We start from the raw sequence: 21,559 nt of genomic DNA, 5'->3' as shown, positions 1-21,559 counted from the left end.
ACCTCTGTTGTTGCTGTAATTATTTTTGGAGAAGTTATCTGTCGCGTTGTGACTTAAACCGATGGGACAGTCGATGTACATACACAGGAGAGTGCTCATCCTGTGTCCTTCTCATCTTGTGTTCGCATCGTATTCGCGCTAATTTTCTGAATACATATGACAAAATTTTTTTCTCTTCTGCACTGGACTGCTCTCTGTGTGTGAACTTCACAAGGCAACATTCTATTGTGTGTGATGAACACTGGCCAACGCCCTTTTGCGTCACCCAGAGTCTGCGCTTGTTTCTATTTACATTTTTTTTCTTTCTCACGCAGAATGGCACAGACCAGACTCGTCGCCGCCTGGCCGTCTACTGCCTGAAGGACGCCATGTTGCCATTGCGTCTGCTGGACAAGCTGATGAGTGTCATCAACTACATGGAGATGGCCCGTGTCACAGGGGTGCCCATGACCTATCTGCTGTCACGAGGGCAGCAGATCAAGGTCGTCTCTCAACTGCTCAGAAAGGTCAGCAGCCTTTCCAAATGCTTGTGTGCGTGAATATTCGAAACAGCAATGAATTGGGCTAGCGGGTGGTTGTTTGCACTATGTACTTCGATCGACAGGTACAGGGACAATGAGGTGACAACAAAAAAGGTTTTTGTCATGTCTGCATCCCTGTCTTTTTAAAATGCCCCTCATGAGGCCCCATGGAAAATTTTGATTAATCATTAGAAGTTATGAGGTGCTGTGTGGGGAGCATTTCACGAAATGAGTTTCTCATATTGGTTCATTATTGTGCATGTCCGAGGAGATTGAGCTGTCCGTTACCATGCAGAAGGACTTCACTGCCCTCGTTATATCCAGTGTGTCACAAAGATGAATTTGTTGCATGCTAATATTTGCAAGAAATGCCTCTGATTTATTCTAGTTTGTTATTCTAGTCCTGTAGACTGGTACATCTTATGTGCCATCTGAATTGATTTGCCCATTGAAAACTCATCAGCACATGCCTTGTGCCATCATGCACATCGTCATTATCATCATCATCATAATCACAATTTGGCCGTAAATTCAAACTTGTATCAATGCGGTGGTCATTCACTTGGTTAAATCCCACTGCAGGCTGCGGAGCAGGATCTTGTTATGCCAGTGGTGCATTCGGAGGCGGGTGAGGACTTTGAAGGTGCCACGGTGATTGAGCCGGCCAAGGGCTTCTACAGTGTGCCCATTGCAACGCTCGACTTCTCCTCGCTGTACCCGTCCATCATGATGGCGCACAACCTGTGCTACACGACTGTGCTGGACAATCGGCAGAGGGAGATGCTCAAGCCGGACCAGTTCATCCGCACTCCTTCGGGCGACCACTTCGTCAAGGCCTCCGTGCGCAAGGGGCTCCTACCCGAGATTCTCGAGGACTTGCTCAGCGCTCGCAAGAGGCAAGTGCAGTGTGATGCAGGATGACTTTGTCATGCTTGTGTTTCATCTAGAACTAATTGAGTTGAAACTAGGGGTATGCGAATATTCGAAATTTCAAATATTTTTCGAATAGTGTTTGCTATTTGATTCGATTCGCACTGCAATTTTGCTATTCCAACTATTCGAACTTCACAAAAACAAATACAGTCAACGTCCGATTGAAAGTGACCCCTTCAGATTTTCAATATGCTTCACCTCATTACACTCCCCGTATTGCGGCGAAGCTGCCTTTCAAGCTCCGTTACGGTCGAACTTAGCCAAGACAGTCAACGTCCAATTGTAAGTGGTCCCTAAATTTTCAATATGCTTCACCTCATCACAACCCGGTATTGCGGCAAAGCTGCCTTTCAAGCTCCGTTACGGTAGAACTTAGCCAAGAGCCCAAGACACAGTCAACTTCCGATTGTGAGTGGTCCCTAGATTTTCAATATGCTTCACTTCATCACACCTGTGTATTGCAGCAAAGCTGCCTTTCAAGCTCCGTTACGGTCGAACTTTGCCAAGAGACAGTCAACGTCCGATTGAAAGTGGTCCATACATTTTCAATATGCTTCACCTCATCACACCCCGGTATTGCGGCAAAGCTGCCTCTCAAGCTCCGCTACGGTCGCAAATGTATTAACTCAAGAAAACGCTAGTTCCAACATGGAGATGAAAGATGTAGCAGGGGTGGGGGCTCAATTAATGCTGTTTTGGACCTGAAATTTGGGCAGGAAGTCCGAAAAATCGGAAGCCGAAGCTTTATAGCATCCAAAATTTCAGATGTTCTTATATATCAATGTCTACGAGGCAGATTAGGAACTCCGGACTTGAAGGGAGCAGACCCTTGTCCGCCACATCACTTGGGCTTCCACAGAAGTTGAAAGAGGAGGAGAGGCTGAGGAAGTGGCATCTTTGCCTATCACGTGTAAAGTGTTGTCGGCAACACTTTGGTTGCACCAAATCATGTACATAAATACAATTCGGCCTCTACATTGCGCTTCAACCTAGCGAAAAGAAACACTTTCATGTTGCTATCTCATAAGAATATGCTTAGGAATCCTCTCCAACTTCTTTTTCTGCAATTTCGCTTCGAAGTATTAGAAAAATATTCTAGAAATATTCGAGAAATATTAGAAAAATGTTCGATTCGATTCGCACTCACACTTCAATATTCGAATTCGCTTCGCACCCAAAATTTTGCTATTCGCACAGCTCTAGTTGAAACCCTTTACAAGTGGCACTGATGTTACAGACGATTAGATGTAAGAGACACCAGTGTGCCTACATTGAAATAGGGTTCCATCATCAAATGAGAACATGGTACCCTGCTTATAAGAGACACCTCATATAAGGGACAAGAACTTCTCCCCGGTGCATGTGCCTTATAAAGGGATTCAACTGTGCAACGAGTCCCCATTTGACACGAAAGAACTGTCTTGCGTTCAGTACGCATTAAACATGTATAAACACAAATTCGTTATGCTGTACTAGTGGTGAGACAACTTCACCTACTTGGATATGTTCAATAATTCATTACCTAGGTTTAAATCTATACAGTATATTCCATGCAGAATTTGTACTTTGTGGAATCGTTGGTAGAATTGATAATTGGGTTAGCTGTACTCTAAGCATCACGGTGAGAATTGCATTGAAACAGCACACAACAGTGCCGCAGGAGCAGACAGAAAGCGCTACTACAGCATGTGGAACACGCACACACTGTGGTTAGGACGGTTCAGATTGTCAAGTTAAAATTAAAATGTATGGGATCTCTGACACAGCATGTGCATCTTGTCCGAGATCAATAGCATGATTGTTGTTATTATGGGTTTAGTTTGGTGATAGTGATTTGCCAGAAAAATTAAGGCATTTGTGTCAATGCTGAAAAAACAAACAGTTGGCCAAACGTGCACTCATTCTTTTCACTGCATAGGGCCAAGACTGACCTGAAGAATGAGACAGACCCCTTCCGCAAAAAGGTGCTCGACGGCCGTCAGCTTGCTTTGAAGATCAGCGCAAACTCTGTCTACGGCTTCACAGGGGCACAGGTCGGCAAGTTACCCTGCCTTGCCATCTCTAAGGTGAGTTTAGAAGGTCTTCAAATTTTGAAGGTTTCCCGCATTCATTTGCTGTAACAGACCAGCCTCACTGATACGGGTTTCACGCGGTGCACTTTTAGTTGTTATCGAGGCTGCTCAGGTTCGAGTTTCTTGACCGCATTTGGCTTATTTGGGCAAGATGCAGAAGGGTGCCCATCTAAGTCAAGAAATTTGACCCTGGTCGTGGCTTGATTACAATCGAAAGGGTCTGTCCAACTGCCACCCAACCTGGCGTTGCTCCGTTCATCTTGAGCAAAAGTCAGTCAGACAACCAATCATTCAGCCAGTCAGTCAATCACCCCAATCAATCAGTCAGTCAGTCAATTAGTCGTTCTGCAAAAACTGAGGGCAGCAAGAAAAAAAAAAAAGTGAAGTGGGGTTCTGTAGCAGTTGCCCTGAGAAAAGGCTCGCTGTACTTACCATTCTCTGCTTTCCCTCGGTTGCAGAGCGTCACTGCATTTGGCCGCACCATGATTGAGAAGACGAAGCAGGAAGTGGAGGCCCGGTACACGCGGGCCAATGGGTATGAGCACGATGCCAAGGTGATCTATGGCGACACCGACTCGGTCATGATCCGGTTCGGCACCGACGCATTGGAGAAGGCCATGGAGCTCGGCCGTGAAGCGGCAACCTACGTCACCGCCAAGTTTGTACGCCCCATCAACCTTGAGTTTGAGAAAGTAAGTTGTCTGCTGTTAAAGCTCTGGTGGTCTTGTATAGTAGAACTTCGTTGATACATTTCCGAAAAAAACACGGGAAATAAACGTACGATCCGGGAAAACGTACGATCCGAATCAAGTAAAAATTGAGGCTGACAAGCCCACACCTGAAGTGCAAGGGCAAAAAACATTTATTTCTCAAAAAACATGGAGGGACTCTTCGATTTTCGGACTCCTGGCATCTCGCTGGCAGCCAGAGAGAGGTCAGCCAGCTAGTTCCGCTCCTGACCGGAAATAACGTTGTAGTCACGTGTGTTGAAATCACAAGACAACCCGAATACAGTCGATCCCGGATATATCGAACTCGGATATATCGAATTATTGGCTATATCGAACAGTTGAGAAATCCCCTTGAATTTCCCATGCAAAAGTATGCGGCTGGTGGGCACGTATATCGAACTCCCGCACAGCAAAACATCCGCTATATCGAACGCTGCCCCGCGCCGAAGCCCAGAAAGTACATTTTTCCTAACAAACATTCATAATTTTTCTGTCGAATTCTTATAAGTTCCAGTCCCCCGTCACGCGCAGGTGACGAAATTGCGTTGCTCTAGTTCGTTGCGCAGCGCTTGTCAGTTCACCGGTATATTTTACGCGCGATCCGCAGGTTTTAATGCGTGGACTAGTGTTTTTCAAAGAGGCTGATTGCCGAGGGCACCAAAATGAGAATTCGAAGTGACTTGGCAGCCTTGTTGTAATGTTTGCATTCCCTTCCTTGTGTGTTCGCGCACGATGGCATGCGGGCCCGCAAAGCATGGCCTTCGAGATCCGCAACCTCGTCACGTATTTTGAGTGTTTTCGGTTTTAAAATGCAGATCTCAGAGGCTACGCTTTTTGTCGCATTTCTCGCCAAAGTAGTCGCTGCCTTCTACCAAGCCACAAGTGCCATCGGTATCGCCAACATGTCGACAGTGGAGGAATGTTTCTTTGTGCAGCGTTGTTATCTTGTGGCATGGGTACTTCTCGCTCCGTTCTTGATAAATCGTCATTCGGGAGTCGAACTAAACATTGTCCCGCTCGTAGCGATAAAAATGATGACCGGTGCTTGGAACGTCAAGTAAAGCATCGTCGTGCACTGTTTCCTTACGGGCCTTGGTGCCAGGTTAGAGTGTAGCCAGGTGACGACTTTGGGTGCGTCATGACCGCCGACTACGGCGTACGGTGCGTCAGTGAATTTTGCGACTACGGCGTACGGTGCGTCAGTGAATTTTGCGACTTATTAGCGTTCCCGGGCGCCGTATCGGACGGGAGCACAGCGAGTGACTTTATCGGTGCAGATAACGATGTAGCTGTTTCTGATTGCATCGATGCTGAGATCATAGCTGACGTTGCCGGTGCTGCGGAAATGGACCCATGTAGTTTGAAGATGCCAGCCGCCACTTCCACCGCTAAACCCTTTCCCACGCTACAGAGCTCGCATCAGCGTTCAGCGTCGATCACCGCTGTTGTGGTCGAAGGTGTTGAATTTACTTATCTGGAAAGCTTCAGTGATATTGACGATGACTTGATAAATTCACGGCGCGCAAGAAGCAAGACAAATTGATGGACTATTTGCCTGCAGAATAAAGTGCGCTAACTTGCAAAAGAAGTTCTCGCCTTGTTCTTTAGCATATGTGAGCGAATCGTTATATTCGCGCTTTTTACGATTTCGGAAAACTGTGTCGATGCCTGCAGTGCGTTAATTAAAGCCTTAAATAAGCATATTTCATATTTCGAATTATCGATATATCGAACTATTTCGCGGTCCCCTTTGAGTTCGATATATCCGGGATCGACTGTATTGCAAAATCGAACTCGGGGACAACCAGCGTAAACGTAAAAAAACGCTACTGCCGTCTCAGCAGACGAAACATTACGCCGCATGAGCATCGTTTCTTTCTGCCTTGCCGCTTGGGAATATGGGGCTAGATTTGCCGAAGAGGGGAAGTGATATTCTCGAGCATATGCATTTGGGATAAGATCACGTACGTTTGCAAGATCATGCACGACTCGCCCCGTCCGTGAAGAAAACTGCCGCCCCGCTAAAGACTTAACAAGCTCAACTCTTCGCAGTGCACGTAACAATCGTGCTACAACACGATCTGCGAAATCTCGCGACAGTGATAAGCGTCCCCGAAAGCGACAGCTGTTTGCGGCTATCGCATACTACGTCGTACACTCGTGCTGATCAGTTTGCGTTCTGTCTTAACTTGAGACATGCGCTGGTATGTTCGCCGCCACTTGTAGTCGCACCTTCTCGCACAGCGGAACGGGCTTTAAAAGATAACGCCCAGCATAAAGGCAACCGAAGGTGAAGTCCCCAAGCGCCCGCATTGCGATCTGTCGAGTCCTCACAAATATGGTGGCGAGCGCGCATCGTCTCGTTTTGGCCATAGTTTTGGCGTCTGATAAGCAGAAACCTCCCAGATATCTTCCAGAACAAATTTTTTCTGGCAGCTTCTGGCGACCCGATGGTAGGCAGAATTGCCCACCCAGAGAAAAACGAACGTCGACTGGAATTGCGCCAGGTGGAGCAACCCGAAAACGAACGCGCTCCGGGAGAAAAGTGTGGGGGAAATTATCTGCCATATTCACTGGGCACAATGGCGGCGTTGCTACGGTTACGTGTCGCGGCGTGTTGTGCGGCGGCGGCATGTGCGTTTCCGTAGGTCTTGTACCGAACCGTGGCGGACTGGAGGAGCGACAGCGTCCATTCTTTGGGCCACATTGTTAGTTCCCCCAGTTGTTGTTGTAGCCATGGGGTCTGAACAAAAGTGTGTGGAACGAGTGTGCATCTCTGTACGGATGAAGGGTTTGCAATGCTCAGCGAAATCGTGCCAAGTACTACAGAAAATACTTTTTTTTGAAAGCCGTTTGAAGATTCTGATGGCCAGCTTCGTCGCCTGCCTTCGGATCAGTGTGTGATTGACAGAGAGCGGCGATCGAGCAATTCGGAGAAGACACGGAGGGGACCAGACGCGGAGGGCACAATTGAGCAAAGCAGAGAAAGCGTGGAGGGGGTGAAAGGCACTGCGGAGAAACCGCCGTCGCAGCACGGCGGCTGTCTGCCACTTCGCACTTCACAAGTACACAAAAGGGCTTTTTATGCACACCTGAATGAGAGTTTCTGAGTACAAAACGTGTCATACGACTGCAGTTTTCCGCATTGCTGAACGTTGCTGCCGAATGATAGTATTTTCCGGGAACGTAATAACCGGAACGCATTACACACAGCTGTATTGGGTTATTTTTAATTTTCGCGATTTCGAGCGTAGGAGCCGGGAAATCGTACTAAGCGGGAACGTATCAACGAGGTTCTACTGTATTTCACAGCAGTACGGACCAGTGTGGGTTTGGGCTTTGGACACCGATGCAACTGACTGAGAATATCAAGGTAACTTTAAGTGTGTCTCCCACACAGTGGCTCATTATGTCTTGCCAGAAGTCTGGTCCTCGATTACGTTGTAACCTAATGTGTTGCCAAGTGTGCAACACATTACCTAATGTGTTGCCAAACCTAATGTGTCCCCGTGACACTTGAAGGCTTTCGCCTTCAAGTGTCACGGGGAGTGTAAGATGCTGGCGAACGTTTTTTTTTCTAGCACTCAGCATGCAGGACACAACAAGCAAATGCTTCTGCTGCACAATGCATGTCTCAATTAGGGCACCTAAATTTTTGCTTGGGCTGTTGCCTGAAATTTGGGCTTGCAAAAGCATAAATATACAGGAAAGGTGTAAACACTCAGAGCCCCTACTTACTGTGCACTTTGCAACATCGTAGTAGTAAGGGTGACGCTCTCCCCACACTGCACACAGGAAAACATACTCCTCATTAGTCACGTGTACTCCAGTGCCCCAGGGAGTAGTTTGCCAAGGCAGACCTATACTCAGTCTCAGAAGTTCCCTTCAGCACTGTGAAGGCTACAGGGCCCCTTAGCCAATAGGAAGAGTCATTAGCCTCTTCACATGTATTCATCCGTGTTGCGTCATGTGCTCAGCATCTCCATGGCATCTGCGCGCACGTGTAGGGTGAGTAAAGCGAACAGACAGGATTGCCGGAAAAAAAGAATTGCTGCAACCATCGCAGCTGGTGCCCTCCGCTTCGAATTGATCAAGTCGTCATTGTGGGCTGTGTGACCTGTAAGTTACAAACTGACGCTTGTATTTACTTTAGATTAATGGGCTGACACTTCGACAACAATTTGTGACTAGTATATTGCGCTGATTCCAAGAACCATTATCAAATTCTCATCACTTTTGGCTTAGCAGGCATGGCTAAACAGCTGATCTCCCAAATAACGACAAAATGTACCTGATGCTTTGTCCTCAGTGTGCGATGGCACAAAGCGATGGCTCATTTCACCATTTATTTGTTGCACCAGCGCAGTGGGCGAATAGCAAGTGCAAGTTCGGATCGAAGCGGGCAGTCGTGTCTGCATGGGCGCTGCCATGTTTATTTGTAAGTGAACGAGGAACTGGAGCTTCTTTTTGCCCAAGAGGTGTAAAGTTATCCCTTACTGCTTTCCAATCTGTGACCACAGTTTTTTTTTTGTAGCCTTTTCCTTTGTCTTGTGTAGCCATGGGCATACCTTTGTTGTAAATGTTTGGTCTACCACAATAAAGACATTGTTTTTATGCGACATTCCTGCCGACCTGGCTGGTCCAGGATTCTTGGACCCTTTTCTTTGAGGCAGATACGGAAACACGTCTGTGCAATATTTTATGAAGGAATTCTTCGCTGCGACTTGTCTGGCAGTCTTGTCTGCTGCTGAAGTGCATTGAGAACATTGCTTCTAAAGATTGTTGTTGGTTTGTGACGACCATGTTTGTCCCTCATAGCTCTCTTGCTTCCGTGCTGCTTTGGCATTGCTTCTTTTGCAGACCGCCAGGTGTATTCACCAATAAAGCGATGAAAATGTGTACAGTAAAAGCTCGTTAATTCGACTCTCGTTAATTCGGAAAATCGGTTAATTCGGACACGTCATCTGGTCCCTGTAAATATACGCATCACTCTATGAGACTGGGCGCTCGTTATTTCGGACAGATTTGACCGCAAATCGGATAATTCGGCGACTTTTGGGCCGCTGGCGAGGCTCGAAAACGAAAAAAGAATAATTCGGAACAGAAGTGAAGCTCAAATGCAGCATCGCCATGGACATCAATTGTCGACTTGGCTTGACTTGAGACTGGTTGAACGCCTTTTCTTTGCGTAAGTTGTTGGCGGTGCCATTTTATTGCTTTGTTCCCGTTACTGTGCTGCATCGTTGAACGTCGTTTTATCGAGGAACGATTCAGTACGGCTCCTTTAGCTTGATTGTTGCTGGTGCTTTTGTGCTGACTTTTCGTGTGAACGCACTCTCCGCCGATGGCAACGCCGGCGAAGCGGCCCAAGTACGAGGCGAAGGACTTCACCACCAAAGTAGAAATTTTGCGTGCCCTGAAAAATGGGCTCTGCTGACAAGCAGTTGCTCCTGTGCTATGACGTCGGCAGACAATACGACGTGAGTCTCCTGAGCGCAGTTAGCATTCTTGCGTATGTGTGGCAGAACACGCCTGCGCATGCCATTGCCAACTGTTTCAGGCACAGTGGCTTTGTTGTACCCGACTCCAGCGATGCCGAAGTGTCGCCGGACGACGGTGCCGACGATGGGCAGGATTTCGGAAGCGCTATGCCTGATGCAGTGACACTAGAGGATTATATCGGCATTGATGATGGCGTTGCCACTGCCGGCTGTCTGACTGATGAGCAAATCGTCAAGGAAGTGATGCATGGCAACGAATCCGAGAACGAAGAGCCTGAAGAGGAGCAGCCACACCATGAGCCACACGGGCCCCCTTGCACTGTGAAGGAAGTCGCAGAGGCCCTCGTCGTCCTTGAAGAACTTTGTTTTGGCACTGCAGACAGCATGTGAGCTGCTGAGCACCTTGAAGGGCTCAGAAAAATTGTGTCCACGCGAATTTCTGCTCGAAAACAGACACGCATCCGCAATTACTTTGTAAAGTAACGGTATGTTGAAAAAACTCTTGCATTTATTGTGTTTATTTCGACCATTCGATAATTCGGACATTCGGTTAATTCGGACATTTTTTCCTGTCCCTAGAAATCCGAATTAACGAGCTTTTACTGTACTTCTCTTTTGTTCTTGCCCCATCAGGTGTACTACCCTTACCTGCTGATCAACAAGAAGCGCTATGCGGGTCTGCTGTACACACGGCCAGAGACGTATGACAAGATGGACTGCAAAGGCATTGAGACGGTGCGCCGAGACAACTGCCCCCTGGTGGCCAACCTCATCAACACCTGTCTCGAGCGCATCCTCATTAACAGGTGGGCATATTGCAAGGTCACTTATCGCGTGCATCGATTGCTTCAAGAACTCCCTATCGGAAAGATTGGTGTATTCGTTCTAAAGACACTAAGGCTCCTCTTGTACATGTACATTTCATTTTGTAGTTGTTTTCTTACATGAAACAAGCAAACACTTGACTCAATGTGACATGTGTTACAAAAGGAGAAACAGTCCTGCATTCATTACTGACAGCATATGTAGAATTGTGCAGTTGCTAAATGTGGTTTTAGGTGATTTTGGCAGTGTGACAAAATCGGTGTAAGGAGTACAGTTGCAGAAACATTTGAATGTTCCAGTCCAATATTGCATTTGTGGTACATTTAAGCCTTGATATAAAAACTTCAGTATAATGAAATATTTCAGTTTTTCTAACTTCATATTTTCATAGAACAACACCATGTACCTTCAGCCTCAATATAACGAAGCGTGTTTATGCACGATTTTAATTTAACAAAGTTTCACTGCTGCCACATAGCCACCCAAAAGTATAAAATTAAACTTCTGCTGTTGCCACTGGTCGTATGGCTGACTTGGATGAACTTTTTCGGAACACGTTTATGAAATTGCACACTGCACAAAGCGGAGCAGTATCTATGTCGCCGGCAGCTTTGCGGAAAGGGTGACCTCAGTACTCTCCTCACCTTAGGAGCACAGAGGAGAGCATGCCCCTGATGCTCAGCAATCTGGAATCCTTGCACATTCTAACATTTTCTTGAGGTAAAGGAAACAGCGCAAACACACAAGACACCTCACATAGAAAAGAAACAGACACACAAGCGCTGACTATCAACTGCTTTATTTCTTTGGAAGTCAAATGCACATACAGTATAACCTCGGTAATTTGTACTCAGTTAATTGGGAATCCTGGATAATTGGTATTATTTGCGCGGTCCCAAATTTTTACATGTAAATTTGACCGGATAATTGGTGCGGCCAGTCTGCCACTTCCCGGTTAATTGGCACACTTGGCCGCGACTTCCGAGATATGCAAAGGGTGTTGCGAATCTCAGAGGCTGTAACTAAAACATGCGCATTTTTTTTAATGTACGGATCTTGAAGGCCATGCTTTTTTTTTACCGGAAATACGTCGTAGACGCCATGTTTGAGCAATTGCCAGACGGTGATTCGTGCGGTTGCTATCATGATCATCATGTTCTCAACAGCGATGTTAGCCACTCTAGCGAAGTGAATGTTTTGTGGAGTCTTTGTGTCATTTGGATGTCAGCCGGCGAGCATTGTGTGATTCGGTGCGACTGCTCCGTTTGTCTCCTGTCTCCGCTTGAGTGTCTTCCCTGTGAATTGGTTGATTGAGGTGTGCTTGGAAGGAAGATGCCGAAGTACAAGAGCTTGTCCCTGCACGAAAAGGTGTGCTTAATTGAAGAGGCCAGCGAGTCGACGGCGTCGAAAACGGCTCTCGCCGAAAAGCACCACGTGCCTCTGTCAACGCTGTGCAACATCATCAAGAATAAGGAGAAAATTCTCCATGCTTACAGCAAGATGCACTCGTCAAAGCGTACACGAGTACGCCCGCCTACGTACGCTGACATTGAAGCAGCTCTGATCGACTGGCTGAAGAAAGCCAACGCAGCACACCTTCCTGTCAATGGGACCATATTGCGTGAGAAGGCCAACCAGCTGGCGCTGCAACTTGGACATTCTGAGTTTAAATGCAGCAATGGGTGGTTTTGCCGATTTAAGGAGCGCAACAACCTGACATTCGTGACTGTTTGTGGCAAGAGTGGCAGCGCGGATCAGTCTGTTGTCGACGGCTGGAAGCAGCACACCTTGGCTCCACTACTCGCCAAGTACGAAGCAGCAGATGTTTACAACCTTGATGAAGCTGCTCTGTTCTACAAAATGTTGCCTACGATGACGTTCGCTTTGAAGGAGGCAGACATTAAGGGGCGGAAACAGAACAAAGACAGAATCACTGTTTTGTTTGGTGCGAGCATGTGCGTTGAGCACAAGCTGCCACTGCTTGTTATTGGGAAGACAGAAAAGCCTCGTTGTACAGAAAAGCCTCGTTTCAAAAATGCACGATTGCCATCCAAGGATGACCTGATCTATAAAAACAACAAGAAAGCTTGGATGACGGCTGCACTCTTTGAAGAATACGTGCAGCACCTTGACCGCAAGTTTGCGGCCGCAGGGCGCAGCGTTTTGTTCATCGTCGATAATTGCCCAGCTCACGGCGACATTCAGAACCTGCAGGCAATCAGACTGGTCTTTCTACCCCCAAACACAACGTCGCTATTGCAGCCGATGGACCAGGGCGTCATACACCATAGCAGGAAAATATATCGCTACGATCTGTTGAAGCGAATGCTCCTTTGCTATGACAACGGAAAGGAGTACAACATTGACCTCTTCGGTGGTATTTGCCTCATTGTTCACGCATGGAGGCAGGTGGAGGCCACCGTTATTCGACGGTGTTTTGAGCACGCCGGTTTTGTGAAAGAAGAGGCAACCTCCACTGAGTGTGCTGTCACCGCTGTCACTTGCCCGTTTGATGAAGAAGGGGAGACTCTCTGCGCTCGATGTGAGGCTTTGCACGCGGAAGACGAGGAGTGCACTCCAATCGGATTCTCCGAGTACGCAAATGTCGCCGACATCGACAGCGAGATAGCTGCAAGATCGACCGATTCGGCCTCTAATGTTGACAGCGATGACGAGCCCTCCCGAGCATCCCCTGTGGCGGATTTCATCGATGCCTTGAGTGTTGTGCGCAGCTTTGTCGAGTGCAACGGCGGTGAGGTGGAGATGCTGCGCCTCATTGACAGGCTGGAAAATATGACTTTCAGTGCTGGGAACTACCGAACGCGTCAGTCACGCATGGAGGAATTTTTCTCCAAGTAGGCGGACTTGCCACAATAAAGGTGTGACTTCCGTATATCACGTTTTCTGGCTGATTTTTTTGATTTCGTGTTGTTTCGGATAATTGGGAATCCCGCTTAATTGGGATATTTGTCTCGGTCCCGAGGCCTTCGAATTAACAAGGTTTTACTGTATACGCCAAAGGCAGCCTTACAGCACATTCACACAAGAGTAATTGAAAACAGACGTATTACAAAGATGAAGTCGTTGTATTAGGTACGCGCAGACATGAATTCATACTCAGATGAATGGAGGGACAATGATGTATCGCTGATACAAAGCTGAGCTCTTTTCCTGATGTGGTATGGTAAGCTTCTAAAGCCAGCCGCGCATGCTCATTCTCGCTTCTGCATAGGATCGACGTCTTGTGTGTTTGCGCTGTTTCTTTTACCTCAAGAATATGTACCAACTAGGCCCAAATGAAGTATTATTCTAACATTTTGTCTGTTTAACATGCAGTCAACTTATGGACTCAATTCCTAAAAGAAAGGTGTGTGCTTTATGATTGGGCGGAAAATGGTAGTGTGAATAGTTTTTTGTTAATTCTGTGGTAACTTTAACCACTCCATTTGCGCAGGGACCCTGATGGGGCTGTGGAATTTGCGAAGCAGACAATTGCTGACCTGCTATGCAACCGAGTGGACATCTCGCAACTAGTCATCACCAAGGAGCTCACCAAGAACGATGGAGAGTATGCCGCCAAGCAGGCTCACGTGGAACTGGCACACCGGTGAGCTTGGCGACTGCTTGTTGGGTCATCACGTTGTCGCTTCGATTAGCGTTAAAGCAGTGTCCTGATGAAATTTCTTGACTTGGCACAGTTAGAGAACTTTAGTTTTCTGTTGTTGCTTTGTGGTTGTGTGACACTGGCTGTGTAGCTCTCAACTGTTGCCCAATAGCTCTCAACTCGGCCTCCACCTTGTGTGCTGAGCAGTTGTCAGTATGGAGGAGAACATGCCTCTTGTTCAGCTCAAATTTCCCGTCCAGCTTTAATAGCCAAGTCTGACTCCTGTTCAGGCACCTCAGGCTGTCCTGTAGCACACCGTTCACTGCACCGCGGAAAACAAGGTCATGCCCATCTTGGAAGCGGTGGAACCATTCTTCTGGAGCGTCTATTCAGGCACTGCATGGAATTGGCTGCCTTTGCTATAATGATGGGGCGACTCAATGCAACATCCTGGCTCCTTTTTTTTTCTTTTTCATTCCCATGATCAGTGCTTGCTCCAAATAGGAGTGATTAGCAAATGAAGCCTTTCCTGGTTCTTTGCGAAAGTTCCAGTTTCTTAGACGTCCTTAGTATTCTTCTTTCGGATATACAGTAATCCCTCATTATAACGAAATCGCTTACACGAAATATCGCTTTATTTGAAATTTCTTCTGGTCCCGACCCACACGCATGCATATTCAACCGCATTACAGTAGAACCTCGTTATAACGAAGTGGGATATAACGAACTAATGGATATAATGAAGCAATTGTAATTCCCCTTGAGATTCCCATAGAGGCCCATGTATTTAAAACCTCGTTTGAACGAAGCGAAAATTTCCTCACAATGGATATAAGAACCATTCTTTGTCCACAACGAGCATATACTGATCATTTTGGTACACGTGAATTCAATATCTTATAGCGCACGACGGTTTACGTCCCATCATGGCTGCGGTAATTCAAAACTCGCGCCTTGCGCTCCCCAGGAGCTGCCTGTCAACACGCGCGTGGGTGCGCGTCCCCCTGCCTCCCCTTTCCTCAGGAACTAATGGACTTGCGCGAGTTGCTGCGCGGGCATGCGCAGCAACTCGCGCAAGCGTGCACGTCAGCCGGCCTCCCCTCAGCTCCACGCCGGGACGGCGGAGATTGTGGCTTTGTTCCTTGTCGTTCGCTGTGGAAGAGCAACACCACCTCTATCAGTTTCCGCCGCTAGACACGAAATGGACAACGACAAACGTAAGCGCAAAACTATAACAGTCGAGCAGAAGTCGGCAATGTTGAAAGCCGTTGAGTCCGGCGTCAAGGAAAAAAAAGTGGCCGAAGATTTCGGCGTATCATTGAGCATGCTGTCAACGATCTTAAGCAAGAGAGAAGCTATTACCGGCGCTGTCGCACGTGGCGTCAAAGGCGACAGAATGAAGCTGTGAGCCCCCGCCTTCGAAGCTGTCGAGAAGGCGTTCAGCTGGTTTTTAGAAATCAGAGCAAGCGGCACTCCTGTGAGCGGGGCACTTCTGCAGCAGAAGGCAAGGAACTTCGCGTGCATCATGGGGCACGATGATTTTGTGGCGAGTGACGGCTGGCTGCAGCGCTTCAAGGAGTGCCACGACATCGTCGGCAGGGCTGTCAGCGGGGGATCACTATCTGTGGACCGCGAAGCTGCAGTGGCGTGGATAGAGAAGAACATTGGGCAGCTGCTCGAAAAATACAGCCCCTGGGATTTGTTCAACGCAGATGAGACTGCCCTGTTCTATCAGATGTTGCCGCAAGAAACCTTGGCCCTCAAAGGTGACCGCTGCCAGGGCGGTAAACAGAGCAAGGTCCGTGTGACCGTGCTACTTTGTGCGAATATGGACGGGTCCGAAAAGGTGCCAGCCCTCGTGATCGGCAAAAGTGCATCACCACGATGCTTCAAAGGAAAGTGGAAACTCCAAGTGAGTTATGTGTGCAACCGCAAGGCCTGGATGACAAGAGAGATCTTCGCACAATGGCTGCGTGAGTGGGACGAGCGGCTGGGCAAGCAGAACTGCAAGATATGCCTCGTCCTGGATAACTGTGTGGCCCACCACACTACTGTTGTGCTTAAAAACATTGAGCTGTGCTTTTTGCCGCCTAAAGGCTGGTTCACACCGGCGACTAGCAACGGTCGCGCGACTAAGTTAGTCGCAAAGCGACTGGTCGCAAACGGTCGCAAATGGCCGTTTTGGTCGCAAAGCGACTGCTTTGGCTCAGTCGCTCGCTGCTCGATTTTTCAGTCGCGCGACTGCAGTCGCAAACCTCTGAACCAATCAGATGAGCAGGAACAGGACATCAGCCTATTTTACGGGGCAACGGCAATGCGAGCTGTATACGAGCAGACGTGAATTCTATATGGTGATGGTTATAAGTCGCACGCATAGTGAATATCGGTTGCTTTGAGTCGCTTTTTGACTTCCAGTTGCGAACGGTCGCGCGACCATTGCTAGTCGCCAGTGTGAATGAGCCTTAACACTACTGCGGTTGTGCAACCACTCGATCAAGGGGTGATCATGAACTTTAAGTTGGGCTACCGCAAGCGTGTCATCGACCGAATTTTGCTCAATATGAGCATGAAGCGCGAGACAACAATCGACCTGTACATGGCGATCGAGTTGTTACAAGCTGCCGTCACGGCAAGCACGATTGCCAACTGCTTCCGGCATGCCTCATTTGGCGTCAGCAGCAGAGAGCCCAGCGAAGATCTCGGTGATGTCGCCAGTGAGGGTGCCGCGGGCGACCAGGCCCAGACGTCGTGGGACTCTCTCCTTGACGCCAGCGTTGTGCCTGATTGCGACACTTTCTGCACGTACGTCGGTGCCGATGCTGACGCGGTGACAACCGAAGAGTTGTCAGATGCGGAAATTGTGCGCGCGGTGACGGGGGTGCATAATGACAACAGTGACGAATGTGTCGACACCCCGGAGCCTAATGTTGGCGAACCCGACGCCCGCGCAAGCGCTGGATGCGACAGACCTGCTGCGCCACTTCTTTGGTGCTCACGATGACGGCGAGGACGGACTCGAAACGGCGGCTGCAGCTGAAAAAGCAGTCATCCGCTTGAAGGAGAGTCGGCAAAAGTCTATTAAGGACTATTTTTCTTCGAAGTAATCTGCCAGCTGGTGTGCTGAATTTGGCGAAAATAAAGTGCATTGTTGTTTATTATTTTGCTAGTTTTTTGCCTTCCGACGGCCTTTTTCTCTGCGCGGCGGGCTGCTGTGATATTCGGTGGTGAGTACATTCTCTCTTGCTGGCTAATTGTTGGTAGAAATGGATATTGGCTATAACGAACTAATGGTTATAACGTAGTAATTACTACTCCCCTTTCAACTTCGTTATAACGAGGTTTGACTGTACTCGAAGCGCATGAAGAGCTTGGCCCGCTTAGAACGAAGTGGTGAGTGGAGGTGGCGCTGAGCGGCGGCGACCTTTTTGCGCATGCAGTGTCAAATTAGTGCCACTGACATCTCATGTAGGCACAGAACAGGCCACAAAAGTACCATACCCACAACCGATGACCACCTAGTAACGAGTACCAAGCAAGTGCTCAGTGCTCTCAGCTGTTTTTTTCGGATGGATTTTTCGGAGTCCAAAAACGCGGACTTCATAAATGCACCGTCAAGCTTCACATAGCACTACAGTAAAAGCTCATTAATTCGGATTTCTAGTGACCGGAAAAAATGTCCGAATTAACCGAATGTCCGAATTATCGAATGGTCGAAATAAACACAATAAATGCAGGAATTTTTCCAACATACCTTTACTTTACAAAGTAATTGCGGATGCGTGTCTGTTTTCGAGCAGAAATTCGCGCGGACACAATTTTTCTGAGCCCTTCAAGATGCTCAGCAGCTCGCATGCTGTCTGCAGTGCCAAAACAAAAATTCTTCAAGGATGAAGAGGGCCTCCATGGCTTCCTTCATAGTACGAGGGGGCCTGTGTGGCTCATGGTGTAGCTGCTCCTCTTCAGGCTCTTCGTTCTAGAATTCGTCACTATGCATCACTTCCTTGACGATTTGCTCATCAGTCAGACAGCCGGCAGTGGCAACGCCATCATCAATGCCGATATAATCGTCGAGTGTCACTGCATCAGGCATAGCGCTTCCGAAATCCTGCCCGTCATCGGCACCGTCGTCCGGTGACACTTCGGCCACTGCGGCATCGCTGGAGGCGGGTACAACAAAGCCACTGTGCCTGAAGCAGTTGGCAATGGCGTGCACAGGCGTGTTCTGCCACACATACGCAAGAATGCTAACTGCGCTCAGGGGACTCGCGTCGTATTGTTTGCCGACGTCATGGCACTAGAGCAACTTCTTTTCGGGAGAGCCCATTTTTCAGGGCACGCAAAATTTTTACTTTGGTGGTGAAGTCCTTGGCCTCGTATATGGGCCGCTTCGCTGGCGTTGCCATCGGCAGAGAGTGCGTTCACACGAGAAGTCAGCACAAAAGCACCAGCAACGATCAAGCTAGAGGAAGCCGTACTGAATCGTTCCTCGATAAAACGGTCTTCAACGATGCAGCACACCAACGGGAACAAAGCAACAAAATGGCACCGCGAAACCCACACGACCCACACGTGAAGAAAAGGCGTTCAACCAGTCTCAAGTCAAGCCAAGTCGATAATTGATGTCCTTGGCAATGCTGCATTTGAGCTTCACTTTTGTTCCGAATTGTTCTTTTTTCGTTTTCTAGCCTCGCCAGCAGCCCGAAAGTCGCCGAATTGTCCGATTTTTGGTGAAATCTGTCCGAAATAACGAGCGCCCAGTCTCATAAGAGTGATGCGTATATTTACAGGGACTGGATGACGTGTCCGAATTAAGGGGAGACGCGGGTCTTTTTTTTATTTCTTTTATTAGCTGGGTGAACAGAACGAAATTTAACAAACTTATCCCATTTTTTCTGCAGATTCCAAATCTCTAATTAGATTTTTGGTAGATGCATTAGTACAAAAGATGTGCAATCTCTAAAAGCATATTTCCTACGGGAATTTTTCACAACTTTGCTTTGTCAAACACAGAAACAAAGTATGTGGCAAGGCTGCCAGAGAGCTGGTTTAGCCGGTGATGCTAATCCGATTGTCTTCAACAAACTTTGAATGCAAAATAAATAGACGTAAATGTGAGTGAAATTTTTTTGCTGCATACTATTTCTGATAATCGAGAATTATAATTTGGTGAACAACATTTTAAGAAAATAAATAGCATCACCGGCTAGACCAGCTTCCTGGCTATCTTGCCACATACTTTGTTTTTGTGTTTGACAAAGCAAAGTTGCCAAAAATCCCCGTAAGAAATATGCTTAAATATGTGTTAGAAATTGCATATCTTTTGTTCTAATGCAGCTATTAAAAATCTACTTACAGATTTTGAATCTGCAGAAAAAGCTGAATAAGTGTACTAAATTTCATGCCATTCACCCAACTTTTAAAAAACCATATTTTAAGACCCACGTCTCCCCTTAACTGATTTTCTGAATTAATGAGAGTCGAATTAACAAGCTTTTACTGTAATATATTTTCGCGACCAATATTTCGGATGAATTTATTCCCTAAACTTTGATTCTTTGGATTAAACTGCTCATTTTGAGCCACGCCGCTCGATTTTAAAAGCTGCCATGTTGGATTTTCCACTGGCTTGGTCAAGTTTGGCTTCCAATGGCCAGTTGTTTTGCCTTCAAGATAGGCAGCGTGCACAATCTTCTAGTTTCAGAGGCCACGCCCGCTTTTTCTTGGCGAGCAAGACGCTCCAGGGGACGCAAATTTTCTTTTTCAGTCAGCCTTATCGTCGTCATTAATACGCCAATAGGGTTTTGTCTTTTTCTTTGATGTTTGTTTTTCTGGTTATCATTCCGCACGTGGTCGTGTTGGTGGTGTGTTAAGTGTGTTATCGAGATGTCGTGCGCTTCACACGTTCTCTGCCGTTGCTGTTGCTGAGTGGTTACGATGCTCGGATACTAAACACATGGGTTTGATCGTGGCCAGGTGCGGAAAATAGGTTGGCGACTGTATGGTGGAGCGAACGGCAGCTGTCAAATTCTGTAGTGTGGCGCTCCTGCACTGTTAATCTTGGTCGTGATCGCATTGCTGGTGTCCTCCGTGAGAGGATATACTCGAAAATAAGGTTTTCCTGGTGCTTTGCTACGCTAGAAAACCGTGGTTTCTTGGATGCTGAAAAGCGGCCAAAAGACCGTGGGCTGACTTGCGCCGTAGCATTCCATGGGGTGCGCTGTGTGATTGGCCATGTGATTGTATTATTCAGAGTGCTTTTTTTGCACCTGAATAAAGTTCTGCTTCGCTGAATATATTGTGTTTTGACTTCATCGCAGTTGTAGCGCAATTAAAGCCCGACTGCTTTAGCTTTTCTCGAGTGGTAGCGTACATCGAAATACCGCTTATAACGAATTTTTTCGTCGTCCCGCTGGCTTCATTGTAACGAGGGATTGCTGTACGTGGACATCACGCCTGTCAGGATGTTGTGCTTCTTGGCTATTTCATTCTTGTTCTGCTTTCCTTTGTCTACCTTTTGCAGAATCTCCATTTTTTTCTTTCAATGTTCTAGCAACGCCGTACTTGCCACATGGTCATGAAATGTCGGCACGCATGCAGCTACTGTGACAGACACGTCCCACCACACAAGCAACAAAGAAATAATGGTGCTGCTTCCAAAGTTTCTGGCTCGGTTGTTGCGACAGGTGTGGTGCTCCCGTTGCCTCTACCATGCCACTGCAAACATCAGTGTTGACGTTGAATGGGCTTTCTCCTTTAGATTCGGCTGCTAAGTGCAGCAATGATGATGATAGTAACAAGTACGCCGCACCAGCCATCACCTCACGAGAACAGTGACCATGAGCTATATTTACAGCAGCACACAGTTCGAATTCTTCGTAGCAAACACAATTAGTGTTCGAACTAACAAGCTTCTCAATACATGGGGCTCCATTGAGCACAGCTGGATTGTGCCACTTGGTTCGAATTGCCCCAAAATTTGAAGGAATAAGGGGTTACTTAACAAGCTTTTACTGTAGCTATAATACAGTGAAATCTCGGTATAACGAACTTGAGGGGACCGCGAAAAATGTTCGGTATTCTGAAAGGTCGTTATAGTGAAAGCCCAAAAATTTACCATAACAATAGATTTTCAGTAACACAAACGTCCTACCTTTGCAACGGTACGTCCTTGAACTCGTTTCTCACAACAATGCACACGTGAACGTCAGACAAGGCACGTTTATTTGAAATAGTCCGTGATCGTTTTTTGACGGGTGCAGCACAAACTCTGCGTCACGAACGATTCTAGACCGTCCGCATTTTTATCCGCCGCTTCGGTCGCTGTTCCGCTTTTTTCTATGAATATGCGGAGTTTCCTCAAGTAGTCCAACGC

At 47.4% G+C, this 21,559-nt stretch overlaps 2 protein-coding genes across 2 annotated transcripts in view; both read left to right on the top strand.

The window, feature by feature from the left end:
- The window catches only part of LOC119383707 (calumenin-B-like), a 583,129-nt gene that overhangs the window by 229,303 nt on the left and 332,267 nt on the right, over nucleotides 1-21,559 (top strand). The gene's annotated exons all lie outside the window — the stretch shown is intronic.
- LOC119383708 (DNA polymerase delta catalytic subunit) overlaps nucleotides 1-21,559 on the top strand; it is an 86,674-nt gene that overhangs the window by 39,304 nt on the left and 25,811 nt on the right. Inside the window, exons 10-15 of the mRNA XM_037651975.2 lie at nucleotides 315-506; nucleotides 1,104-1,417; nucleotides 3,373-3,520; nucleotides 3,985-4,218; nucleotides 10,392-10,564; nucleotides 14,038-14,190. Coding sequence (XP_037507903.1) covers nucleotides 315-506; nucleotides 1,104-1,417; nucleotides 3,373-3,520; nucleotides 3,985-4,218; nucleotides 10,392-10,564; nucleotides 14,038-14,190 — 1,214 coding nt within the window. The remainder of the gene's footprint in view (nucleotides 1-314; nucleotides 507-1,103; nucleotides 1,418-3,372; nucleotides 3,521-3,984; nucleotides 4,219-10,391; nucleotides 10,565-14,037; nucleotides 14,191-21,559) is intronic.

The sequence above is a fragment of the Rhipicephalus sanguineus genome, chromosome 2 (assembly GCF_013339695.2).
Source record: "Rhipicephalus sanguineus isolate Rsan-2018 chromosome 2, BIME_Rsan_1.4, whole genome shotgun sequence".
In the NCBI taxonomy this organism is placed as follows: domain Eukaryota; kingdom Metazoa; phylum Arthropoda; class Arachnida; order Ixodida; family Ixodidae; genus Rhipicephalus; species Rhipicephalus sanguineus.
Note: the sequence above shows the minus strand (reverse complement) of the source record. Positions and strands in the feature narration are given on the sequence as shown.